The sequence below is a fragment of the Saccoglossus kowalevskii genome, chromosome 8 (genome assembly GCF_978046115.1).
Source record: "Saccoglossus kowalevskii chromosome 8, keSacKowa6.1, whole genome shotgun sequence".
NCBI lineage: Eukaryota > Metazoa > Hemichordata > Enteropneusta > Harrimaniidae > Saccoglossus > Saccoglossus kowalevskii.
Genome location: NC_140648.1, coordinates 36,659,534 through 36,684,007, shown reverse-complemented (window position 1 = coordinate 36,684,007; position 24,474 = coordinate 36,659,534). Strand labels below are relative to the sequence as shown.

At 38.6% G+C, this 24,474-nt stretch overlaps 2 protein-coding genes across 3 annotated transcripts; one reads left to right on the top strand and one right to left on the bottom strand.

Moving 5' to 3' along the window:
• Nucleotides 1-626: 626 nt before the first annotated feature.
• LOC100373492 (uncharacterized) lies at nucleotides 627-3,819 on the bottom strand. Its single transcript, XM_002740665.4, has 3 exons — nucleotides 3,729-3,819; nucleotides 2,272-2,535; nucleotides 627-1,380 (listed from the first exon to the last, which is right to left on the bottom strand). The coding sequence occupies exons 2-3, from the start codon at nucleotides 2,528-2,530 to the stop codon at nucleotides 1,154-1,156; spliced, it is 486 nt and encodes a 161-aa protein (XP_002740711.1). The 5' UTR covers nucleotides 2,531-2,535; nucleotides 3,729-3,819; the 3' UTR covers nucleotides 627-1,153.
• On the top strand, nucleotides 3,798-24,407 carry LOC100374397 (tyrosine--tRNA ligase, mitochondrial-like). 2 transcript variants are annotated; one of them, XM_085502568.1, is made up of 13 exons: nucleotides 3,798-3,871; nucleotides 6,517-6,648; nucleotides 6,756-6,903; nucleotides 7,597-7,772; nucleotides 7,999-8,100; nucleotides 8,295-8,409; nucleotides 17,538-17,616; nucleotides 18,072-18,181; nucleotides 20,150-20,248; nucleotides 22,647-22,713; nucleotides 22,819-23,010; nucleotides 23,413-23,538; nucleotides 24,159-24,407. In XM_085502568.1, exons 1-13 carry the CDS (start codon nucleotides 3,828-3,830, stop codon nucleotides 24,194-24,196), a joined length of 1,428 nt encoding a protein of 475 aa, XP_085358694.1. In that variant the 5' UTR covers nucleotides 3,798-3,827; the 3' UTR covers nucleotides 24,197-24,407. The 2 variants fall into 2 exon arrangements, with proteins under 2 accessions (XP_085358694.1, XP_085358693.1); XM_085502567.1 differs by having other exon boundaries at nucleotides 22,804-23,010.
• Nucleotides 24,408-24,474: the final 67 nt, after the last annotated feature.

Here is a 24,474-nt window from a genome sequence, read left to right as displayed (position 1 = left end):
TTAGCAAGATGTCTTGCAACTTTGAAAGCACTTTTTATCCAATATAAACTCGACTGCCCCGTCTCAGTTTAGATCATTCCATTATACTAAATGAAGGTGAAGCACAGTTTTTAAAAATCATACACCTAAATGACAGTCTGAATAATTCTCTGAACCACTGTAAGTTTATTATTACACAGATCTTGAGTATAGGGTCCACCTTCCATAATTCCAAATGCACATTGTATGAGAAAGTCAACGCCAACTTGTATAGCATTCACAAGTTGCGTAACAAATGTCCATATGACATATTCCACTGGAAAATTTCATTCAAAATAATCACTAGTTGAATGCCTGTATCTGTAGATGGTTTGGGAGAATGCTTTGCGATGACAACTGCCCTTCAACAAAATTATGGTCAACATAGATTGTTTTTTCGTCTGTTAAATGTCCACGAGTTAAAAGTTACTAAATTTGTATGTTGAAGCAACAAAAACAATCTATGTTGCCTATAACTCAAACTTTGGTTAACAATTGATTAAAGTTGAGTTAGTAACTCAAATTTCATCGAGTTATAATTTGGGTGTGGTTTTGCAGAAGAGGACATGGTTTCTAAACTATAGGCGTAAGTGAAATATTTCATCATCTTATGAATAGAACAATACATTTTTACTCTTGTATATTTCAAAATGAGCAAGCTGAACCATTTGAGCTAATTACATTAAACTTTCTGCGAGAGACGTCAAATCATAATGAAACAAATTATGCTCGAAAATGACAACATTTTATATCCAATAAATAAGCAACAAGAGTAAAATATGCTCAAATAGAAATACATGTATATTTTACATTGTAGCGAGAAACCTAATAATTAATATGCTTGAAAACGAGCATATTTTATGAGACATGGCGAGAAACAAATCTCTAAATATGCATAGAGTGCAAAGTATGCTCGAAAAAAATACATGTATATTTCATGTTGTAGCAAGAAACCTGATAATTAATATGCTTGAAAACAACCATATTTTATGTTAAAAAGAGCAAAGAAAAAATGTAATACTGGTATGCAGAATAAATAAGATAAACAGTAACAGGAATCTTTCTTGAATACAGCGCATCTCCAGGAAAATAAGTTTGCAGCATTATTTTCACAACAAATTCAGTCACAGTTCATTTAATGGCAATCCTTCTCTGCTGCATCAACAATCTTTTTTCCAACATCTGTCTCATGTTTGTACTTTGCTCTGTTCTGGAACCTATCCTGGGCAGTGTGCATTACCTGTACAGCCATATCAAATGTGAACCAAGCAGCTGTTGCCAACAGGCAGAGTCCCAAAACAAATATAGCAATGAAGAACAGAATTGCAGAAAGAACCACACCACCAAAGGTGAGCAGGGTACCTACACATGGACAAAATATATTAAATGTGAATGTAACAAAGTGCATACAGTTCAATGTAGAATACCTACTTTAACAGCATTTTTATGTGTTAATTGTAATTTATTTTCACCACTTTTTGATGAGTTCTATACAAATTATAGCAACATGAAGATTTAATGTTATAATTGTTTATGATGACATCTAGGTCTGCAGATTTAGGTAGTAACAACTGGAATGTTATGTATTTATTTCCCAAGTTAAAACAGTGAAACATTAGAAAGAACTTCTGTGTGCTAAAGGTATTGGCTGCATATGAAGTAGAAATAGGGATAATATTAGGATTAGTCTGTATTAAGCTAATACAGTTCTGATCGTCAAGATGTACAATGTAAAAGCAATGTGCCCCCCCCCCCCCAGATTGAAGTTCATTATACTAACAGCATTTGACGGGACAGATATTTTGGCCTCATAATTTTCTATTCTTTCATGATATCTGTAGCCTAGTAAAATTGAATTAAATTTAAAGTCAAGTAATCTTAATGAATAGTGGATTTTATATTCACTGCAAGAACTTATGTAATACGCAAATCGAACATCTGTCGCTAAAATAGAAAATCTTGTATTCAATCTTGAAATAATAATAATAATGAAGAGTTTTTATATCGCGCTTAACCTGAATTACCTCTAATACTAATCTTTCAGTTAGGAACCTGGTACTGAGATACCCTTACTGTAACAAAATTGTTCATAATAAAATATGTACATGTACAACACATTATTAAGTCTGAAATAATTAAGAACTACTGCTGTGTTTGATGAATCCTGGTTTTTTTTTGACACAACTATGAGGCATAACACAGGAATATTTTACTAGATTATCCACTAGGGACCAAAAAATATAGTACTAATACCTTCGACAAAGACGAAACCAAGAAAACTGATAAATATTGTGGTGATTGCAAATGATACAAAGACCACAACTGGAATACTGGCCAAAGCAACAGCAACTATAACAGATAAGGCAACGATGGGATGTTCATTTCCATATTCAACAATTCTGTCAAATGTATCCTTGACATGCAGCCTCTCATCAACTCTGTCTTTCAGTTTGTTGAACCGGTCCCACACCTCTTCTGTTGAAGGGTATTTCTGGTTTGTTGTGGCTGCCATCCAGACTACCGGTAATCAAATACAAATATATATTACAAATTAGATTCCTATGCTTCACAGCCTGTTTCATACCCAATATTTAGGGCATTTCGCAGCATACAAGTTGTTTTTATCGACAGAATTCATTCATGGATCTCAAATTTCATGTACAGAGTGTCAAAAGCCAGACCTCTGCTCCCCTTTAAACAATGTTGCAATATGAAAACACACAACAGTAGTAGAAAATTAATTAATTAGTCCAAAATCAAGTGGTGTCAGTCAGTCAGGCAAGATTTTCACAAAATGTAGCAAATTAGTTTTCATAATATTAGATCATTTGATAACGCCAATAAGAAAGTCCCTCACTATGTTGCAATGTTCATAGGGGGTTTGTTATCTCCATGTTGTAATAATAACATTTATTAACTCATAATATCTTCTGGAGAAGATAAAAATGATCATACATAACAAAACAAACTAAAAAAGAAAAAAACCCACAAAACACTATTAATTCTCCCAACTCATTTAAGACACAGTCACTGTCTGGTATTAAGACTGAGCTATGTGAAGTGACATATTTTTGATGCTCATAATGTACGAATCATGTTTGCATCTGCTGTAATTGTGGTAGTTTTCGTGCCACATCATATTTGATAAAGTCCTAAAGCGATGTATACAATGCATGTAAAACCACAACAGTATTTTTTTTTTAAATTGTGCTTTTATAATTTTCATGACATTCTTATTTTTTTTTCTAATATTTTGGAGAAAACACACCCACTACTAAATTTGCTTACATATTTAGCATGGAGGTTTAGTATCAACATATTGCTTAGAAACAACGACCCAAAATATTTCGACACAATATCTAATATTTTTGCTAGATCCTGTCAGCCATACTTTTATAGTCAGGCCATGTGATACTGATAACGATTAGATAGCTTCTTCATTCTGTTCTAATCACAATTGTTTAATCTACTAGTATCTTATCGCCATTGTAGTGCAGCAAAATCGTCTCTGGGCCAACGTTTTGGTCTCCAGCTTGCCAATCTTGAGGGCATTCCAAATATAAAAAATAACTGTAGGCTGTCTGACATTTTGGTTAAAATACGGTTACTAAAAACAACTGTGGTTAAAATTATATTTTAAAATAATAAATTATCGACCTACTGTCTACTAATACTGGCACATAAACGACTTATTTTTTAATACGACTCACCAAAATAATGTGAACAACAATTCTCAACGTCTCAATTCAACACCGTCAGTGGTCTGACAGCACATATATAACGTCCCATAATGCACTGCGCAATACAAGATGGCTGCGCCCATCGGGGTAAGAGCGTGTAATCGACTTTCTCGGTGAGTTCATAACTAGCAATAAGTGTATAGACGATTACGTGACTAGCTCTGTGTACTGGTCAGATTCTTAATATGGAGGTGCTCATTTTCATAAGGACTCGTTGGTGCTTCATACACACTCATAAAACAGCCATGTGCGCAGTTGACAGTGCCCTCAACAAACTGGATTGTGGTTTGACAACAAACCCCGCAATGTTGGAGCATCGCCAACGGGTTGATTCGAACCAAGTCGATTCGTCCGATTACCAACTGGCCCAATACCAGCTTCTGAACTCAACCTGCCAGGTACCATTGCCGACCACATCGCGCAACTAGATCTGATAAACAAACTGTATCTAATCGTGCATACTCACATTCATCCATTTTGTTTTTGTCGACGTCGTACTCCCTTTACACCTACCTGTATCGTTCGAGCACTTCCCGGTAGGTCAATTCGGGCCTGTAAGTGGTAAGAGAGGTTAGAAATTGAATTCACAATATCAGATAAATTCGTGTACATTTTTTCATGGCAATTTTTCATTCAAAAAGTCCGTCCGTTTTATATTAATGTTTGGCTACAAGCTCGCCTGGATCACCTTGTAACTTGAATCATGAAAGGTACTAACGGAAGGAGCCACGACGCCTATCAAGTGGCCACTTAAGCCTCTTAACTGGCTTATTTCTTTTTGTTTCAACCCAAATTAATACTGATAAGGACATTGTGTAGCTCATCTTTGATGTTGATGATAGTTTGCGATTGTTTACACAAGTAACGTTACGAGTTAGCGGAGTATGATACAACCCGGCCACTTTGGAACTCCCTATCCTACATGATGTTAATTTTGTGATGATTGGGAGGACCAGTGATGTGTAGATGGATTGAAGCTCATAAAACAGACAGCGACGGCTTGCTGTAGTGCACCTCATTTTGCTTGTGAGAAGCGTAAAATTATCGCAGTAAGTCGGCGAGCTCAACTACAGGAAGGTCTTCAAAATTGGTGGTGTAAAACTTACTCTCCATTTAGTCTGCTGTGAAGTATTTTTTTCATTTCTTGCATTTTCGAGCACATTTAACTGGGATTTGTTGACATCGATAAAACGGGCCATCATGTTTGCCTTTGGTGAGCTATGTTTATTTTTGCCTTGGACGTTGGTACCGGGTGTTTCTTGCGAAGTTGGGATTGGCCAGACGTCGATTTGTGTTTGTCGTTTATATGGCGGGAATGACATTTTTCATGTAAAGTAAATACAAATAATTATTTTTCAATTATTCATTTCAGTGTTGATTTTAATTGTTTTCACCCCATAGTGTCCCTTATTATTAAATGCCTGTCATTTTATTCGTTTTCCAAACTCACCATTCTATTCCTATGCATGGTATGGGGCCTTGATAATGCAATACATTATCACAAATAATCTGTGACAATGACGTCATAAAATTCACTGGTTTTGACAATGCTATAATATAATAAATAATGCATTCAATCAAAAACCATTCATGCCTGTAATACGTTATCACGACATCACCACCTTAAAAATTGGCAAAAAACACAAGTATGAACAAATTTGTATTATTTTCAGTAATACTATGGATTTAATGCTGCAATAACCATTTTTGATGACATATAAGTAAAAGCAGCTTGGGACGAATCAAACTGGGTTTTGTCCATGTATCATACTGTGGTTTAATTTACTGTGATATGACTCAGGGCTGTCTATACTAAAACATCGACCACAGATAACATGATCTGTTACAATATGTTACATTAACACCTAACCGACCCATTGGTCGAGTTCTACCACTGACCGAGTTCAGTCATCACCTCCTTCGGCAGCTGTGATTCCTGTTAACAATTAAACATATCTCAAAAAAAAAAACATGAAAATTTCTATTTTGTTTTCAAAATGTTTTTCTTAATTTTCTGTTCACTGTTCCTAACAATTCAAAATCAAATGTTCACATTGAATATAATATTTGGTGTACTGTTTAGTTAATGATGGGTCAATGTAAAATGATTTCAGGACATTGCTTGAAAAAAGCAGGATGTCATACATATATTGCTTGGACAGAGATTACTGTACGATAAACACAACATATAGAATATTCTACACTGGAAACTTGATTCTAGTCTACGCAAAAAGTTAGCATGCAATTTATCTATTCATTGACCAAAGCCAATGAGACGAAAATGAATTTGGATGAATCAACTTGTGAGATGTATGTGATGGGAGGAATGTGAATTGGGACGAATGGACTGTGAATCCTGGCACTGAAGCTAGCTTACACTTCAAAGAAACAAATACAAATATTAAAATTGCAATATAATTATGACAGTTCACAAAATCAAAATAGAAATGCCGCTTAGTAAATTTAGATTTACTTGAAGCTATGAATATACATCAAATTTGAGAATGCGTTCAAACAATGCAATGCAGGTCTTACTACCAGTCATTCAAGTTAGTTTGGGTTGAAATTCTCAGTGTCTTGCAGAATTTCTGGAAATCAGACAAAGCTACATTTTGTAATGGTACATCTAAAACCATTCTAATTCATGTGTTTAGCCATGAGTAATGTGAATTATTGAAAGCTAATGATAGATACAAGTATACATTCCTGTGCACTTTATACATTATTCATACTACTATTTTTCTTGTATCTCTGACAGTTATGTTGGAATATCTGTAATAAAGCGAAGATCATGTCAAGTACATGCCATATTATCCAGATCATATACCAATAGTAATATTCTAACTTTACAAGATCGAGGAATCTTCCATGAAATATTTCCAGCAGAATGGTTGGTACAATTTATGACCATGCCTAGTTATGTCAAATGATTTTTTAATTTGCACCACTTGATTAATCAGACATGTTGAATTACTTGATGTGTTTATTTTTTTTCAGTGAGAAATTACCACAACTATTAACCTCTAGTCCACAGACTATCTACTGTGGAGTAGACCCTACTGCTGATAGTTTACATATCGGCAATTTATTGGCATTGATCTCATTAATACACTGTCAAAGAGCAGGACATAATGCTATAGCATTGGTAAGTATTATGGGATGCACGAATAATCATTTATCTTCATTGTCATTGTCCATAATATTTTTTTATTCTGTCTTCTTGGCTCAAAATCCAAAAGCCACACAGTACTCTTCTCAGATGTTACTTGTATCGATAGATTAATAAAGTTATCATTATATTATTAAGATCCTTCTTTCTGTCTGTATGTCTTGTCTAACCAAAAATTTAACATTCAAAAAAGTGAAAATTGATTACCTAAAAATGTGTTGAAAAGAGGTACCTTTCCACCACCAGAACTTCTTGCCCAAATTTTTCTGCACTTTTTCTTGTATTCCTCAATATTTCTAGAAATGAACCTTAATTTAAGAGCCAACAGACAAAATTTAAGTAAATTTTATTTTTTAGTCAAAAAAAAGGACTTCTGATACAAGGCAAAAGTTGACTGTCATGCTATGATGAAGGACTTTATTTAGAATTAGTGAGATTCAATAAAACTGTCAAAAAATGAAGCCATACTTGGTTCATAATGTATTCCAAGAAGATGATAGTCAGTTAATTGCTCGATGAGGTTGCTTTACAGTGGACAAGTTTCTGGCTCCCATTACTAGAAACTACTAGAAATTAAAAAAGCTAGCAGAGTATAGCAGAGTTTTGTAGTGAGCAATGATAAACCATATATTTTTCACTCTTGTTTATTATTTGTGTGTTCTTCACTAGATCGGTAATGCCACAGCACTGGTAGGTGATCCCAGCGGTAAAACAAAGGAAAGAGAACCCCTATCTAAAGAAATAGTAAATAGCAATTCACAGTCAATACAAGAAAGCCTGAATAGAGTATTTAGTAATCATGAAAGGTGTATATGGAAAAAAGACAAGAAATTACCACCAATTCAGTAAGTATTAAATATACCTTATACCCAATGTAGTTGGTTTAACAACCCACCATCCACATATATCTTATTTCCAGTGTAGTTGGTTTAACCCTCCATCCACATATATCCTATTTCCAGTGTAGTTGGTTTAACCCTCCTCCCACATATATCCTATTTCCAGTGGATAGTATTAAACCTTGTCTTTTCCCAGAATACTGCATTAATGCGTTACATTGTTTCTTTTCAGAATACTGCATAACATGAGTTGGTATGAAAATAAGAAATTGATTGACTTTTTATCCTCAGCTGGTAGACACTTCAGGTTAGGTACCATGTTATCAAAACATAGGTTAGTAACACAGAAATGTTTTTTTGTTTGGAAAACAGTACTTCTATACTCCATGTGATTTGTTATACTGTCTCTCACAAAACTATATCAATACCACAACTGATAGAAATATCTGTCAGTATTGTTCTCTGTATTTTTCTCTTACGTAATTTTTGCTGGGTGAAATACTTATCTGATATTTATTCTGTTTTCAGTGTCAAAACAAGATTAAACAGCTCAGAGGGAATGAATCTTACTGAATTTTTATACCAAGTTTTCCAGTCGTATGATTTTTATCATTTACATAAAAAGTATGGGTGTAATATTCAGGTAAGTCAATGCTGCATTCATGACTTCAACACATTGACAGTTACAAAACATTTACGGACTACCACCAGCCACTACAAAACATTGATGGCTGCACTGCCACCAACCACTACAAAATATTGATGGCTGCACTGCCACCAGCCACTACAAAACATTGATGGCTGCACTGCCACCAGCCACTACAAAACATTGATGGCTGCACTGCCACCAGCCACTGCAAAACATTGATGGCTGCACTGCCACCAGCCACTGCAAAACATTGATGGCTACACTGCCACCAGCCAATACAAAACATTGATGGCTGCACTGCCATCAGCCACTTCAAAACATTGATGGCTGCACTGCCACCAACCACTACAAAACATTGATGGCTACACTGCCACCAGCCACAACAAAACATTGATGGCTGCACTGCCACCAGCCACTACAAAACATTGATGGCTGCACTGCCACCAGCCACTGCAAAACATTGATGGTTACACTACCACCAGCCAATACAAAACATTGATGGCTGCACTGCCACCAGCCACTGCAAAACATTGATGGCTGCACTGCCACCAGCCACTGCAAAACATTGATGGTTGCACTGCACCAGCCACTACAAAACATTGATGGCTGCACTGCCACCAGCCACTACAAAACATTGATGGCTGCACTGCCACCAGCCACTGCAAAACATTGATGGCTACACTGCCACCAGCCAATACAAAACATTGATGGCTGCACTGCCACCAGCCACTGCAAAACATTGATGGCTACACTGCCACCAGCCAATACAAAACATTGATGGCTGCACTGCCACCAGCCACTGCAAAACATTGATGGTTGCACTGCACCAGCCACTGCAAAACATTCATGGCTACACTGCCACCAGCCACTGCAAAACATTGATGGTTGCACTGCACCAGCCACTACAAAACATTGATGGCTGCACTGCCACCAGCCACTACAAAACATTGATGGCTGCACTGCCACCAGCCACTGCAAAACATTGATGGCTACACTGCCACCAGCCAATACAAAACATTGATGGCTGCACTGCCACCAGCCACTGCAAAACATTGATGGCTACACTGCCACCAGCCAATACAAAACATTGATGGCTGCACTGCCACCAGCCACTGCAAAACATTGATGGTTGCACTGCCACCAGCCAATACAAAACATTGATGGCTGCACTGCCACCAGCCACTGCAAAACATTGATGGCTACACTGCCACCAGCCAATACAAAACATTGATGGCTGCACTGCCACCAGCCACTGCAAAACATTGATGGCTACACTGCCACCAGCCAATACAAAACATTGATGGCTACACTGCCACCACCCACTACAAAACATTGATGGTTGCACTGCACCAGCCACTGCAAAACATTCATGGCTACACTGCCACCACCCACTACAAAACATTTATGGCTACACTGCCACCAGCCACTGCAAAACATTGATGGCTGCACTGCCACCAGCCACTACAAAACATTGATGGCTGCACTGCCACCAGCCACTGCAAAACATTGATGGCTACACTGCCACCAGCAATACAAAACATTGATGGCTGCACTGCCAACAGCCACTACAAAACATTGATGGTTGCACTGCCACCAGCCACTGCAAAACATTTATGGTTGCACTGCCATCAGCCACTGCAAAACATTGATGGCTGCACTGCCACCAGCCACTGCAAAACATTCATGGCTACACTGCCACCACCCACTACAAAACATTGATGGCTGCACTGCCACCAGCCACTGCAAAACATTCATGGCTACACTGCCACCACCCACTACAAAACATTCATGGCTGCACTGCCATCAGCCACTGCAAAACATTGATGGCTACACTGCCACCAACCACTACAAAACATTGATGGCTGCACTGCCACCAGCCACTGCAAAACATTCATGGCTACACTGCCACCACCCACTACAAAACATTCATGGCTGCACTGCCATCAGCCACTGCAAAACATTGATGGCTACACTGCCACCAACCACTACAAAACATTGATGGTTGCACTGCCACCAGCCACTGCAAAACATTCATGGCTACACTGCCACCACCCACTACAAAACATTCATGGCTGCACTGCCACCACCCACTACAAAACATTCATGGCTACACTGCCATCAGCCACTTCAAAACATTTATGGCTGCACTGCCACCAGCCACTGCAAAACATTGATGGTTGCACTGCCACCAGCCACTGCAAAACATTGATGGTTGCACTGCCACCAGCCACTGCAAAACATTGATGGTTGCACTGCCACCAGCCACTACAAAACATTGATGGCTACACTGCCACCAGCCACTACAAAACATTGATGGTTGCACTGCCACCAGCCACTGCAAAACATTGATGGTTGCACTGCCACCAGCCACTACAAAACATTGATGGCTACACTGCCACCAGCCAATACAAAACATTGATGGCTGCACTGCCACCTGCCACTACGAAACATTGATGGCTACACTGCCACCAGCCAATACAAAACATTGATGGCTACACTGCCACCTGCCACTACAAAACATTGATGGCTACACTGCCACCAGCCAATACAAAACATTGATGGCTACACTGCCACCAGCCAATACAAAACATTGATGGCTGCACTGCCACCTGCCACTACGAAACATTGATGGTTGCACTGCCACCAGCCAATACAAAACATTGATGGCTGCACTGCCACCAGCCACTGCAAAACATTCATTGATGGCTGCACTGCCACAAACCACTTCAAAACATTGATGGCTGCACTGCCATCAGCCACTTCAAAACATTGATGGTTGCACTGCCACCAGCCACTTCAAAACATTGATGACTACACTGCCACCAGCCACTAAAAAACATTGATGGTTGCACTGCCATCAGCCACTTCAAAACATTGATGGTTGCACTGCCATCAGCCACTTCAAAACATTGATGGTTGCACTGCCACCAGCCACTTCAAAACATTGATGGTTGCACTGCCACCAGCCACTTCAAAACATTGATGGCTACACTGCCACCAGCCACTTCAAAACATTGATGGCTACACTGCCATCAGCCACTTAAAAACATTGATGGCTGCACTGCCATCAGCCACTTCAAAAAAATTGATGGTTGCACTGTCACCAGCCACTTCAAAACATTGATGGCTACACTGCCACCAGCCACTTCAAAACATTGATGGCTACACTGCCATCAGCCACTAAAAAACATTGATGGTTGCACTGCCACCAGCCACTTCAAAACATTGATGGCTACACTGCCACCAGCCACTTCAAAACATTGATGGCTGCACTGCCACCTGCCACTTCAAAACATTGATGGCTACTCTGCCATCAGCCACTAAAAACATTGATGGTTGCACTGCCATCAGCCACTTCAAAACATTGATGGTTGCACTGCCACCTGCCACTACAAAACATTGATGGCTACACTGCCACCAGCCACTGCAAAACATTCATTGATGGCTACACTGCCACCAGCCACTTCAAAACATTGATGGTTGCACTGCCATCAGCCACTTCAAAACATTGATGGCTGCACTGCCACCAGCCACTACAAAACATTGATGGCTACACTGCCACCAGCCACTACAAAACATTGATGGCTACACTGCCACCAGCCACTTCAAAACATTGATGGTTGCACTGCCATCAGCCACTTCAAAACATTGATGGCTGCACTGCCACCAGCCACTACAAAACATTGATGGTTGCACTGCCATCAGCCACTTCAAAACATTGATGGCTGCACTGCCACCAGCCACTAAAAAACATTGATGGTTGCACTGCCATCAGCCACTACAAAAAAATTACAGATGCCCTTGCCACTAACATTGATGGCTACACTGCCACCAGCCACTAAAAAACATTGATGGCTGCACTGCCACCAGCCACTTCAAAACATTGATGGCTACACTGCCACCAGCCACTTCAAAACATTGATGGTTGCACTGCCATCAGCCACTTCAAAACATTGATGGCTGCACTGCCACCAGCCACTACAAAACATTGATGGCTACACTGCCACCAGCCACTACAAAACATTGATGGCTACACTGCCACCAGCCACTACAAAACATTGATGGCTACACTGCCACCAGCCACTACAAAACATTGATGGCTGCACTGCCACCAGCCACTACAAAACATTGATGGCTGCACTGCCACCAGCCACTGCAAAACATTGATGGCTACACTGCCACCAGCAATACAAAACATTGATGGCTGCACTGCCAACAGCCACTACAAAACATTGATGGTTGCACTGCCACCAGCCACTGCAAAACATTTATGGTTGCACTGCCATCAGCCACTGCAAAACATTGATGGCTGCACTGCCACCAGCCACTGCAAAACATTCATGGCTACACTGCCACCACCCACTACAAAACATTGATGGCTGCACTGCCACCAGCCACTGCAAAACATTCATGGCTACACTGCCACCACCCACTACAAAACATTCATGGCTGCACTGCCATCAGCCACTGCAAAACATTGATGGCTACACTGCCACCAACCACTACAAAACATTGATGGCTGCACTGCCACCAGCCACTGCAAAACATTCATGGCTACACTGCCACCACCCACTACAAAACATTCATGGCTGCACTGCCATCAGCCACTGCAAAACATTGATGGCTACACTGCCACCAACCACTACAAAACATTGATGGTTGCACTGCCACCAGCCACTGCAAAACATTCATGGCTACACTGCCACCACCCACTACAAAACATTCATGGCTGCACTGCCACCACCCACTACAAAACATTCATGGCTACACTGCCATCAGCCACTTCAAAACATTTATGGCTGCACTGCCACCAGCCACTGCAAAACATTGATGGTTGCACTGCCACCAGCCACTGCAAAACATTGATGGTTGCACTGCCACCAGCCACTGCAAAACATTGATGGTTGCACTGCCACCAGCCACTACAAAACATTGATGGCTACACTGCCACCAGCCACTACAAAACATTGATGGTTGCACTGCCACCAGCCACTGCAAAACATTGATGGTTGCACTGCCACCAGCCACTACAAAACATTGATGGCTACACTGCCACCAGCCAATACAAAACATTGATGGCTGCACTGCCACCTGCCACTACGAAACATTGATGGCTACACTGCCACCAGCCAATACAAAACATTGATGGCTACACTGCCACCTGCCACTACAAAACATTGATGGCTACACTGCCACCAGCCAATACAAAACATTGATGGCTACACTGCCACCAGCCAATACAAAACATTGATGGCTGCACTGCCACCTGCCACTACGAAACATTGATGGTTGCACTGCCACCAGCCAATACAAAACATTGATGGCTGCACTGCCACCAGCCACTGCAAAACATTCATTGATGGCTGCACTGCCACAAACCACTTCAAAACATTGATGGCTGCACTGCCATCAGCCACTTCAAAACATTGATGGTTGCACTGCCACCAGCCACTTCAAAACATTGATGACTACACTGCCACCAGCCACTAAAAAACATTGATGGTTGCACTGCCATCAGCCACTTCAAAACATTGATGGTTGCACTGCCATCAGCCACTTCAAAACATTGATGGTTGCACTGCCACCAGCCACTTCAAAACATTGATGGTTGCACTGCCACCAGCCACTTCAAAACATTGATGGCTACACTGCCACCAGCCACTTCAAAACATTGATGGCTACACTGCCATCAGCCACTTAAAAACATTGATGGCTGCACTGCCATCAGCCACTTCAAAAAAATTGATGGTTGCACTGTCACCAGCCACTTCAAAACATTGATGGCTACACTGCCACCAGCCACTTCAAAACATTGATGGCTACACTGCCATCAGCCACTAAAAAACATTGATGGTTGCACTGCCACCAGCCACTTCAAAACATTGATGGCTACACTGCCACCAGCCACTTCAAAACATTGATGGCTGCACTGCCACCTGCCACTTCAAAACATTGATGGCTACTCTGCCATCAGCCACTAAAAACATTGATGGTTGCACTGCCATCAGCCACTTCAAAACATTGATGGTTGCACTGCCACCTGCCACTACAAAACATTGATGGCTACACTGCCACCAGCCACTGCAAAACATTCATTGATGGCTACACTGCCACCAGCCACTTCAAAACATTGATGGTTGCACTGCCATCAGCCACTTCAAAACATTGATGGCTGCACTGCCACCAGCCACTACAAAACATTGATGGCTACACTGCCACCAGCCACTACAAAACATTGATGGCTACACTGCCACCAGCCACTTCAAAACATTGATGGTTGCACTGCCATCAGCCACTTCAAAACATTGATGGCTGCACTGCCACCAGCCACTACAAAACATTGATGGTTGCACTGCCATCAGCCACTTCAAAACATTGATGGCTGCACTGCCACCAGCCACTAAAAAACATTGATGGTTGCACTGCCATCAGCCACTACAAAAAAATTACAGATGCCCTTGCCACTAACATTGATGGCTACACTGCCACCAGCCACTAAAAAACATTGATGGCTGCACTGCCACCAGCCACTTCAAAACATTGATGGCTACACTGCCACCAGCCACTTCAAAACATTGATGGTTGCACTGCCATCAGCCACTTCAAAACATTGATGGCTGCACTGCCACCAGCCACTACAAAACATTGATGGCTACACTGCCACCAGCCACTACAAAACATTGATGGCTACACTGCCACCAGCCACTACAAAACATTGATGGCTACACTGCCACCAGCCACTACAAAACATTGATGGCTACACTGCCACCAGCCACTACAAAACATTGATGGCTACACTGCCACCAGCCACTGCAAAACATTCATTGATGGCTGCACTGCCACAAACCACTTCAAAACATTGATGGCTGCACTGCCATCAGCCACTTCAAAACATTGATGGTTGCACTGCCACCAGCCACTTCAAAACATTGATGGCTACACTGCCATCAGCCACTAAAAAACATTGATGGTTGCACTGCCATCAGCCACTTCAAAACATTGATGGTTGCACTGCCACCAGCTACTTCAAAACATTGATGGCTACACTGCCACCAGCCACTTCAAAACATTGATGGCTACACTGCCATCAGCCACTTAAAAACATTGATGGCTGCACTGCCACCAGCCACTTCAAAACATTGATGGCTGCACTGCCACCAGCCACTTCAAAACATTGATGGCTGCACTGCCACCAGCCACTTCAAAACATTGATGGCTGCACTGCCACCTGCCACTTCAAAACATTGATGGCTACTCTGCCATCAGCCACTAAAAAACATTGATGGTTGCACTGCCATCAGCCACTTCAAAACATTGATGGTTGCACTGCCACCTGCCACTACAAAACATTGATGGCTACACTGCCACCAGCCACTGCAAAACATTCATTGATGGCTACACTGCCACCAGCCACTTCAAAACATTGATGGTTGCACTGCCATCAGCCACTTCAAAACATTGATGGTTGCACTGCCACCTGCCACTACAAAACATTGATGGCAACACTGCCACCAGCCACTGCAAAACATTCATTGATGGCTACACTGCCATCAGCCACTAAAAAACATTGATGGTTGCACTGCCATCAGCCACTTCAAAACATTGATGGTTGCACTGCCACCTGCCACTACAAAACATTGATGGCTACACTGCCACCAGCCACTGCAAAACATTCATTGATGGCTACACTGCCACCAGCCACTTCAAAACATTGATGGTTGCACTGCCATCAGCCACTTCAAAACATTGATGGCTGCACTGCCACTACAAAACATTGATGGCTACACTGCCACCAGCCACTTCAAAACATTGATGGTTGCACTGCCATCAGCCACTTCAAAACATTGATGGCTGCACTGCCACCAGCCACTACAAAACATTGATGGTTGCACTGCCATCAGCCACTTCAAAACATTGATGGCTGCACTGCCACCAGCCACTAAAAAACATTGATGGTTGCACTGCCATCAGCCACTACAAAAAAATTACAGATGCCCTTGCCACTAACATTGATGGCTGCACTGCCACCAGCCACTACAAAACATTGATGGTTGCACTGCCATCAGCCACTTCAAAACATTGATGGCTGCACTGCCACCAGCCACTACAAAACATTGATGGTTGCACTGCCATCAGCCACTTCAAAACATTGATGGTTGCACTGCCACCTGCCACTACAAAACATTGATGGCTACACTGCCACCAGCCACTTCAAAACATTCATTGATGGCTACACTGCCACCAGCCACTTCAAAACATTGATGGTTGCCCTGCCATCAGCCACTTCAAAACATTGATGGCTGCACTGCCACTACAAAACATTGATGGCTACACTGCCACCAGCCACTTCAAAACATTGATGGTTGCACTGCCATCAGCCACTTCAAAACATTGATGGCTGCACTGCCACCAGCCACTAAAAAACATTGATGGTTGCACTGCCATCAGCCACTTCAAAACATTGATGGCTGCACTGCCACCAGCCACTAAAAAACATTGATGGTTGCACTGCCATCAGCCACTACAAAAAAATTACAGATGCCCTTGCCACTAACATTGATGGCTGCACTGCCACCAGCCACTACAAAACATTGATGGTTGCACTGCCATCAGCCACTTCAAAACATTGATGGCTGCACTGCCACCAGCCACTAAAAAACATTGATGGTTGCACTGCCATCAGCCACTACAAAAAAATTACAGATGCCCTTGCCACTAACATTGATGGCTGCTCTGCCACTGGTACAACCACACCAATTGCATTGATGCTTTACAAATATCGTGGGTAAACCTGTATCAAATTTGTTTTAAATTCAATTCTTTATTTTCCAGCTAATATTTTTGTTACTTTTTGTAAAAAAAACAAATGCTGTTTTTTAACATTTTGAAAACTACTCACACAATGGATTTTTTATAAATTTGATATGTAGGTATGTAAACAAGCAGAACTAAAATGTGGGTGGTGCTGTGAATGTGCATTAGCAGAGCTATGTCGACTATTAGGTCACTTTTGTTACTTGTACTTTACATGAGCATCGGTTCATCAGTGAAAACATTTGATAAGTTCATAGAATATATCCTGTGTGAATTCAAAAGATATAAATATTCATTTTATTTATCAGCTTGGTGGCACTGATCAGCTTGGTAATATTATGGCGGGACATGATTTAATACATCGAGTGACTGGTAAAGAAACTTACGGTGAGAAAAATACTTTTTACTCAGATGTGGAATGCTTGTCTGGGACTAACTGCTATTTGGCAATGTTTATTTCAACACTATTTACAGACATACCTTATGGACATCATCAATAGAAGCGTATATAAATTTTAATAAAACATTACCATATACATATAAATATCTCTGTCATTTATGCAAATGCTTCTAATAAAGTAAATACTGCTTTGCAGTAATCAGCAAAATGGACATACTGTAAACGAAAATTATTACCACCGCTGGGGAGGTTGTGTTTTTTTGGTATTGATTAAATTTTTTGCCTATTTAGCAAAGTAACCCAAAAAGTTTGTGGGCAAATTAAATTAAAATTTCATGAGGGATTTTCCTTGTAACAAAGACCAAACGGTGAAAAGAACTGTTTCCCTGTTACTGTATTATGAATTTGTAAATGCAATATTTGAGCATCTTTTCCTTGACAGGCATTCTTATTCCGTTGGTTACATCCACAGAAGGGGATAAATTGGGAAAATCAGCTGGTAATGCCATCTGGATAAATCCGGATAAAACAACACCTTTTGAATTATTCCAGGTGAGTGCAACTCTTTAAATTTTTTCCCAGCCAAAATTTTGCACATTTTAATTTTTTTTTTTATGTTTATTTTGATCCAAATAGACACAATTTGCTTTTAACTACAGGTACAGTAAATTGTGAAAAAAAATTATTATAAAAGGAATGACAGAAGTTGACTTTAACTACAGAAGCTTGTCGGTCAAATTGGTAATAAATGGAAATTAACAGAATAAACAGTGGTGTCCCACAATTCTCTGGTGCAATCCCTTGGATTGACAAGTTCCACTTTAACACTTTGGACGCCGTAATTTAGTGCAACATTTAGCTTATTTTTAGCTCCGCTGTCGACTTTGTCGAGCGGAGCTTATCATATGAGTGATTGTCCGTGAATGCTTTGATACTTCGTGTATATGTACCTTGGGTAGACCTCTCCTAGATTTGTTCATTTCATGTTGATATCTTCAATTCTCTAATTTTGGTGAATATTTTTGTCATTTTTGGTAAAAAGTGATATTTTCGACTTCTTGTTAAAAACCGCAAGTCCAATTGCTTTGATATTATATATATTGGTACTACATGTGGACCTCTCTCAGGTTTGTTCATTTCGTGATGATATCTTTAATTCTCTAATTTTGGTGAATATTTTTGTCATTTTTGGTAAAAAGTTATATTTTCAACTTCTTGTTAAAAACCGCAAGTCCAATTGCTTTGATATTAAATATATAGGTACTATATGTGGACCTCTCTCACATTTGTTCATTTTGTAATGATATCTTTAATTCTTTAATTTTGGTGAATATATTTGTCATTTTTGGTAAAAAATGATATTTTTGACTTCTTGTTAAAAACCAATAGTTCAATTGCTTTGATATTACGTATATAGATACTACATGTAGACTTTTCTCAGATTTGTTCATTTTGTGATGATATCTTCGATTCTTTAATTTTGGTGAATATTTTTGTCATTTTTGGTAAAAAGTGATATTTTCGACTTCTTGTTAAAAACTGTAAGTCCAATTGCTTTGATATTACATATATAGGTACTACATGTGGACCTCTCTCAGATTTGTTCATTTTGTGATGATATCTTCAATTCTCTAATTTTGGTGAATATTTTTGTCATTTTTGGTAAAAAGTGATAATTTCGACTTTTTGTTAAAAACCAAAATTTCAATTGCTTTGATATTACATATATAGATACTACATGTGGACCTCTCTAAAATTTGTTCATTTTGTGATGATATCTTCAATTCTCTAATTTTGGTGAATATTTTTGTCATTTTTGGTAGAAAATGATATTTTCGACTTCTTGTTAAAAACTGTAAGTCCAATTGCTTTGATACTATACATATTGTTCATTTTCTAATGTCTTCAGTTCTTTAATTGAAATGTGCATTGCTAACAGCGGAGCTATCTCAGCCGATAGGCTGCTTGTTCTATAATTTCATTGATACCCTTTGACCTTGAACAAGCCCATTGTGCTTAGCCAAAATGTGAGGGAAAAAATGTAATTCCAAAAAATATGATATAACCAAAACATGTTAATAAGGGTATGCTGGATATGATAATGAAGAAATTATTCAAGTCAAACACATAATTTCTTGGTTAAATCCAGGTACGGCCTGTGAGGGCACTGCACCGCAGCAATAGGGACAGGCAGTTTTGGAGGTCAAAGAGAATAACACACACATACATATAGATGTCTTGGATCCATATAGGGGGTAGTTTATTACTAAAGCACTATGAACTAAGAAACCAGTGTTTTCACAAGGAATATGCAAATTTATGCAAATGTTATGTAAATGTGAACATGCTGACTTTGAAAACACTTGTAACATACATATCTAAAAACTACAAACTAAACTAATGGACTAAAGTCCCCAGACTTGCATGTCCCTGGTCTTACCCTTAATCTAACACTATGTAACTTATTGTACTCATCAACCAAAACAAAGGTTTTCAAGACAATCTAAATTTTGTTTTCAGTATCTGATCCGATTACCAGATTTGAAGATTGAAAAGTATTTGAAATATTTCACATTTCTGCCATTAAATGAAATAGATGATATCATGACTAAACACAGGGTAAGTAAAGAACTAATGTAGATGCTGGTGGGGGATGCTTTTATAGTCAAATTATTCTTAGTACATTAAATACCACATAACTTTTGGGGTTGACACATTTTGTGTTCTCTACAGTACAAAATGCACACAGTGTACAATATTTTGCGCAGGCGGGTAAACGAAAATGCAATGAACTGTTTAGAAGTAGATTCATGTCTGCTATTGTTAGTGTCAGAGTTTTATTTCATCAAAAATAATGAAATATATAAAATGTGGTCATCAGCATACTGTAATATACAATGTCTGTTCAGATATGGGAGATATGCCCTATTAATTTGTCTGTTCAGATATGGGAGATATGCCCTATTAATTTGTCTGTTCAGATATGGGAGATATGCCCTATTAATTTGTCTGTTCAGATATGAGAGATATGCCCTATTAATTTTTCTGTTCAGATATGAGAGATATGCTCTATTAATTTGTCTGTTCAGATATGAGAGATATGCCCTATTAATTTGTCTGTTCAGATATGAGAGATATGCCCTATTAATTTGTCTGTTCAGATATGAGAGATATGCCCTATTAATTTGTCTGTTCAGATACAAGAGATATGCCCTATTAATTTGTCTGTTCAGATACGAGAGATATGCCCTATTAATTTGTCTGTTCAGATATGAGAGATATGCCCTATTAATTTTTCTGTTCAGATATGAGAGATATGCCCTATTAATTTGTCTGTTCAGATATGAGAGATATGCCCTATTAATTTGTCTGTTCAGATATGAGAGATATGCCCTATTAATTTGTCTGTTCAGATATGAGAGATATGCCCTATTAATTTGTCTGTTCAGATATGAGAGATATGCCCTATTAATTTGTCTGTTCAGATATGAGAGATATGCCCTATTAATTTGTCTGTTCAGATATGAGAGATATGCCCTATTAATTTTTCTGTTCAGATATGAGAGATATGCCCTATTAATTTGTCTGTTCAGATACGAGAGATATGCCCTATTAATTTGTCTGTTCAGATATGAGAGATATGCCCTATTAATTTTTCTGTTCAGATATGAGAGATATGCCCTATTAATTTGTCTGTTCAGATATGAGAGATATGCCCTATTAATTTTTCTGTTCAGATATGAGAGATATGCCCTATTAATTTGTCTGTTCAGATATGAGAGATATGCCCTATTAATTTGTCTGTTCAGATATGAGAGATATGCCCTATTAATTTGTCTGTTCAGATATGAGAGATATGCCCTATTAATTTGTCTGTTCAGATATGAGAGATATGCCCTATTAATTTGTCTGTTCAGATACGAGAGATATGCCCTATTAATTTGTCTGTTCAGATATGAGAGATATGCCCTATTAATTTGTCTGTTCAGATATGAGAGATATGCCCTATTAATTTGTCTGTTCAGATATGAGAGATATGCCCTATTAATTTGTCTGTTCAGATATGAGAGATATGCCCTATTAATTTGTCTGTTCAGATATGAGAGATATGCCCTATTAATTTGTCTGTTCAGATATGAGAGATATGCCCTATTAATTTGTCTGTTCAGATATGAGAGATATGCCCTATTAATTTGTCTGTTCAGATATGAGAGATATGCCCTATTAATTTGTCTGTTCAGATATGAGAGATATGCCCTATTAATTTGTCTGTTCAGATATGAGAGATATGCCCTATTAATTTGTCTGTTCAGATATGAGAGATATGCCCTATTAATTTGTCTGTTCAGATATGAGAGATATGCCCTATTAATTTGTCTGTTCAGATATGAGAGATATGCCCTATTAATTTGTCTGTTCAGATATGAGAGATATGCCCTATTAATTTGTCTGTTCAGATATGAGAGATATGCCCTATTAATTTGTCTGTCCAATTGCTAACTGTAAATATGTAACTTTTATTGCATGTTAATACAAATTGTGTTTTATGGCTGAATCCTATAACAAATTAACACATATAAAACTTACAGTAACACATCAATCATTCTTTGAATGTTTTATGTAAGTGTCTATAATGTCAACCTTTCCCCATTGAAACATTCCAAACAGTATTTGAAATACTGAGAATTGTTATATAGAATTTTTAGTTTAGTTTGCAGTTCATTGTGATTACACTCTCCAAGTACTCACAGTATTTTCGGTTTATGTGTATGATTATTTGGAGATTATCTCCATGGATACCAAAGCATACTCAATATCAAAGCAGAGTAGAAGTTTTCAAAAAGAACTCAAAACATTTTTTACCAAAAGTATTAATCAAAAATAGAGACTTGAAGAAATGTGAAATTTACGTAAGAACTGTGCTACTATTGGGGAAAATAGAATGTAATATTGAAATGCCAGAGCACTTCTGTTTTTACATTACTCCAATATCTCATTCGATAATTTTGGTTTTCAGAACAAACCAGACAATAGAACAGCGCAAAGAAAGCTAGCAGAACAGGTGACATTGCTTGTACATGGAGGTATTCATTTTTATCAATTTTCTTCAAGACAACTATTTTTTTGATTGGAGTTATTTATTAAATTCTTTGTGCTTCAAAGTAGTTCCTCAGATTATTTGTTAACAGATGAAGGTTTAAACACTGCTGTAAGATTCACCAATGCACTGTACAGTGGAAGTCCTGAAACACTAGAGAAATTATCAGAGAAAGAGTTGAAAGAACTGTTTAAAAATGCACCATCCACAACATTGACATTAGAACCTGGGATAACCATGTTAGATCTGGGTAAAAAAGTCAACAGTCTACCTTCTACAGGAGGTGAGATAGTCAACTCATTAGTTTTATGAAAAAATTATTTCATACGTGTATACTTTTCACAAGTAACATTTTTCATCTACATATATTTCATACTAGAATACTGTAAAATAATTTATTTTCGCTGAAGTGATGATTCCGTGAAAATAAAATCCAGCAAATATCCCTTATAGTTTGTTCCTATATTTTACATTCAACTCGTCATAAATCAATAAAAATAATTTCCAGACAAAACAGCCGAAAAGTCTTTTGAATGTCAATTCAAAAAATGAATTCTAGTAACTTTATTTAAATGTTTTTGCACAAAATTATGAAAGTACCATTCCTACCTTTGCCTTTGTTATGTCTGTTTGTTAATATTGACGATAATTCACACAAGTAACAATCATTTATGTTATTTTTCAGTTCAAGGTGAGAGAATCATCCAAGAAGGTGGATTCTATGTGAATTATAGGAAAATAACCAATCCAGACCAAATTCTGTTGCTAGGTGACCACATACTGAAGAATGATTTAACCCTACTCAGAGTGGGCAAGTACACTTTCCAATTTGTTTATTTAGTATTTATCAGTTCCAGTGAGCTCTTTTTTTTCTTCTTTCCTACTTACTCTGTCATGGCATATGCATGGGAATTTAAATTCATTCATAACTGCTTTCTTATGCATTTGTTGGAGCAATTCATCTAGGAGCATAACCTTGTTTGCCTACCGGTAATCTTCTTTATTGTTTAAATATACTTTGCTGTGAAATTTACAAGTTGAAAAGCCAAAATGGTGATATGTTCTCACAGCAAATACGACTCAAATCCTGGTTAAAAAGTAACCATGCATGATCAGAGGCAGCTCCATTGCTTTGGTCTTAAGTTAGAATGATTTTTTTGGGCAGTTATGTGCAAAAGTAATTTGTCATTTTCTGTTCAACCTCAGATTGGCTAAGTGGTAAAGTCAATTTACAATGTCGGTGAGATCAATACATTGCCAACCATGGTCAGCAGTCATGGCAACCAAAGAAAAATAGGATGTTGGAGTCGTAATTAACTTTTGAACAATTTGTCATTTGGATCACCGTAGCGATCTGCATCCTAGGATCTGTATGTATACATCTGATTCACAGACACACCTCTCTAATATTTGTCCCGTTGTTTATTGCAGGAAAGAAGAATTATCACATTGTAAAGTGGGTGTACTGATGACTCTATATTCAACATTGCATTATATTGGCGGTAGCACCTGCTTAACATTTTTTACAGCCAATCAGAATGGATGTACTATACTATCAGCAGTGCTCATAATATTACTTTATTGTGTTATAACATGGAGTTAATAATCAAATGTAATTTATCAGGAGTTTGTTTAATAAAAATATATACAAACATGGCATCTTGATGCATTGAATATAAATTTTGCATATTCTGTTTAACAATGCGGAATTAGAAATGTATGCTGGATTGCTTTTTAGACTTCATTT

Excerpts from the sequence above, each read along its gene's own strand:
- LOC100373492 (XM_002740665.4), bottom strand. The coding sequence starts at position 2,530 with ATGGCAGCCACAACAAACCAGAAATACCCTTCAACAGAAGAGGTGTGG. Across the intron at positions 1,381-2,271 it reads TGGTTTCGTCTTTGTCGAAG|GTACCCTGCTCACCTTTGGT; the intron begins GTATTAGTACTA and ends GTCCATGTGTAG.
- LOC100374397 (XM_085502567.1), top strand. The coding sequence starts at position 3,828 with ATGGCTGCGCCCATCGGGGTAAGAGCGTGTAATCGACTTTCTCG. Across the intron at positions 8,410-17,537 it reads AGTATGGGTGTAATATTCAG|CTTGGTGGCACTGATCAGCT; the intron begins GTAAGTCAATGC and ends TTTATTTATCAG. Across the intron at positions 20,249-22,646 it reads ATATCATGACTAAACACAGG|AACAAACCAGACAATAGAAC; the intron begins GTAAGTAAAGAA and ends TTTGGTTTTCAG.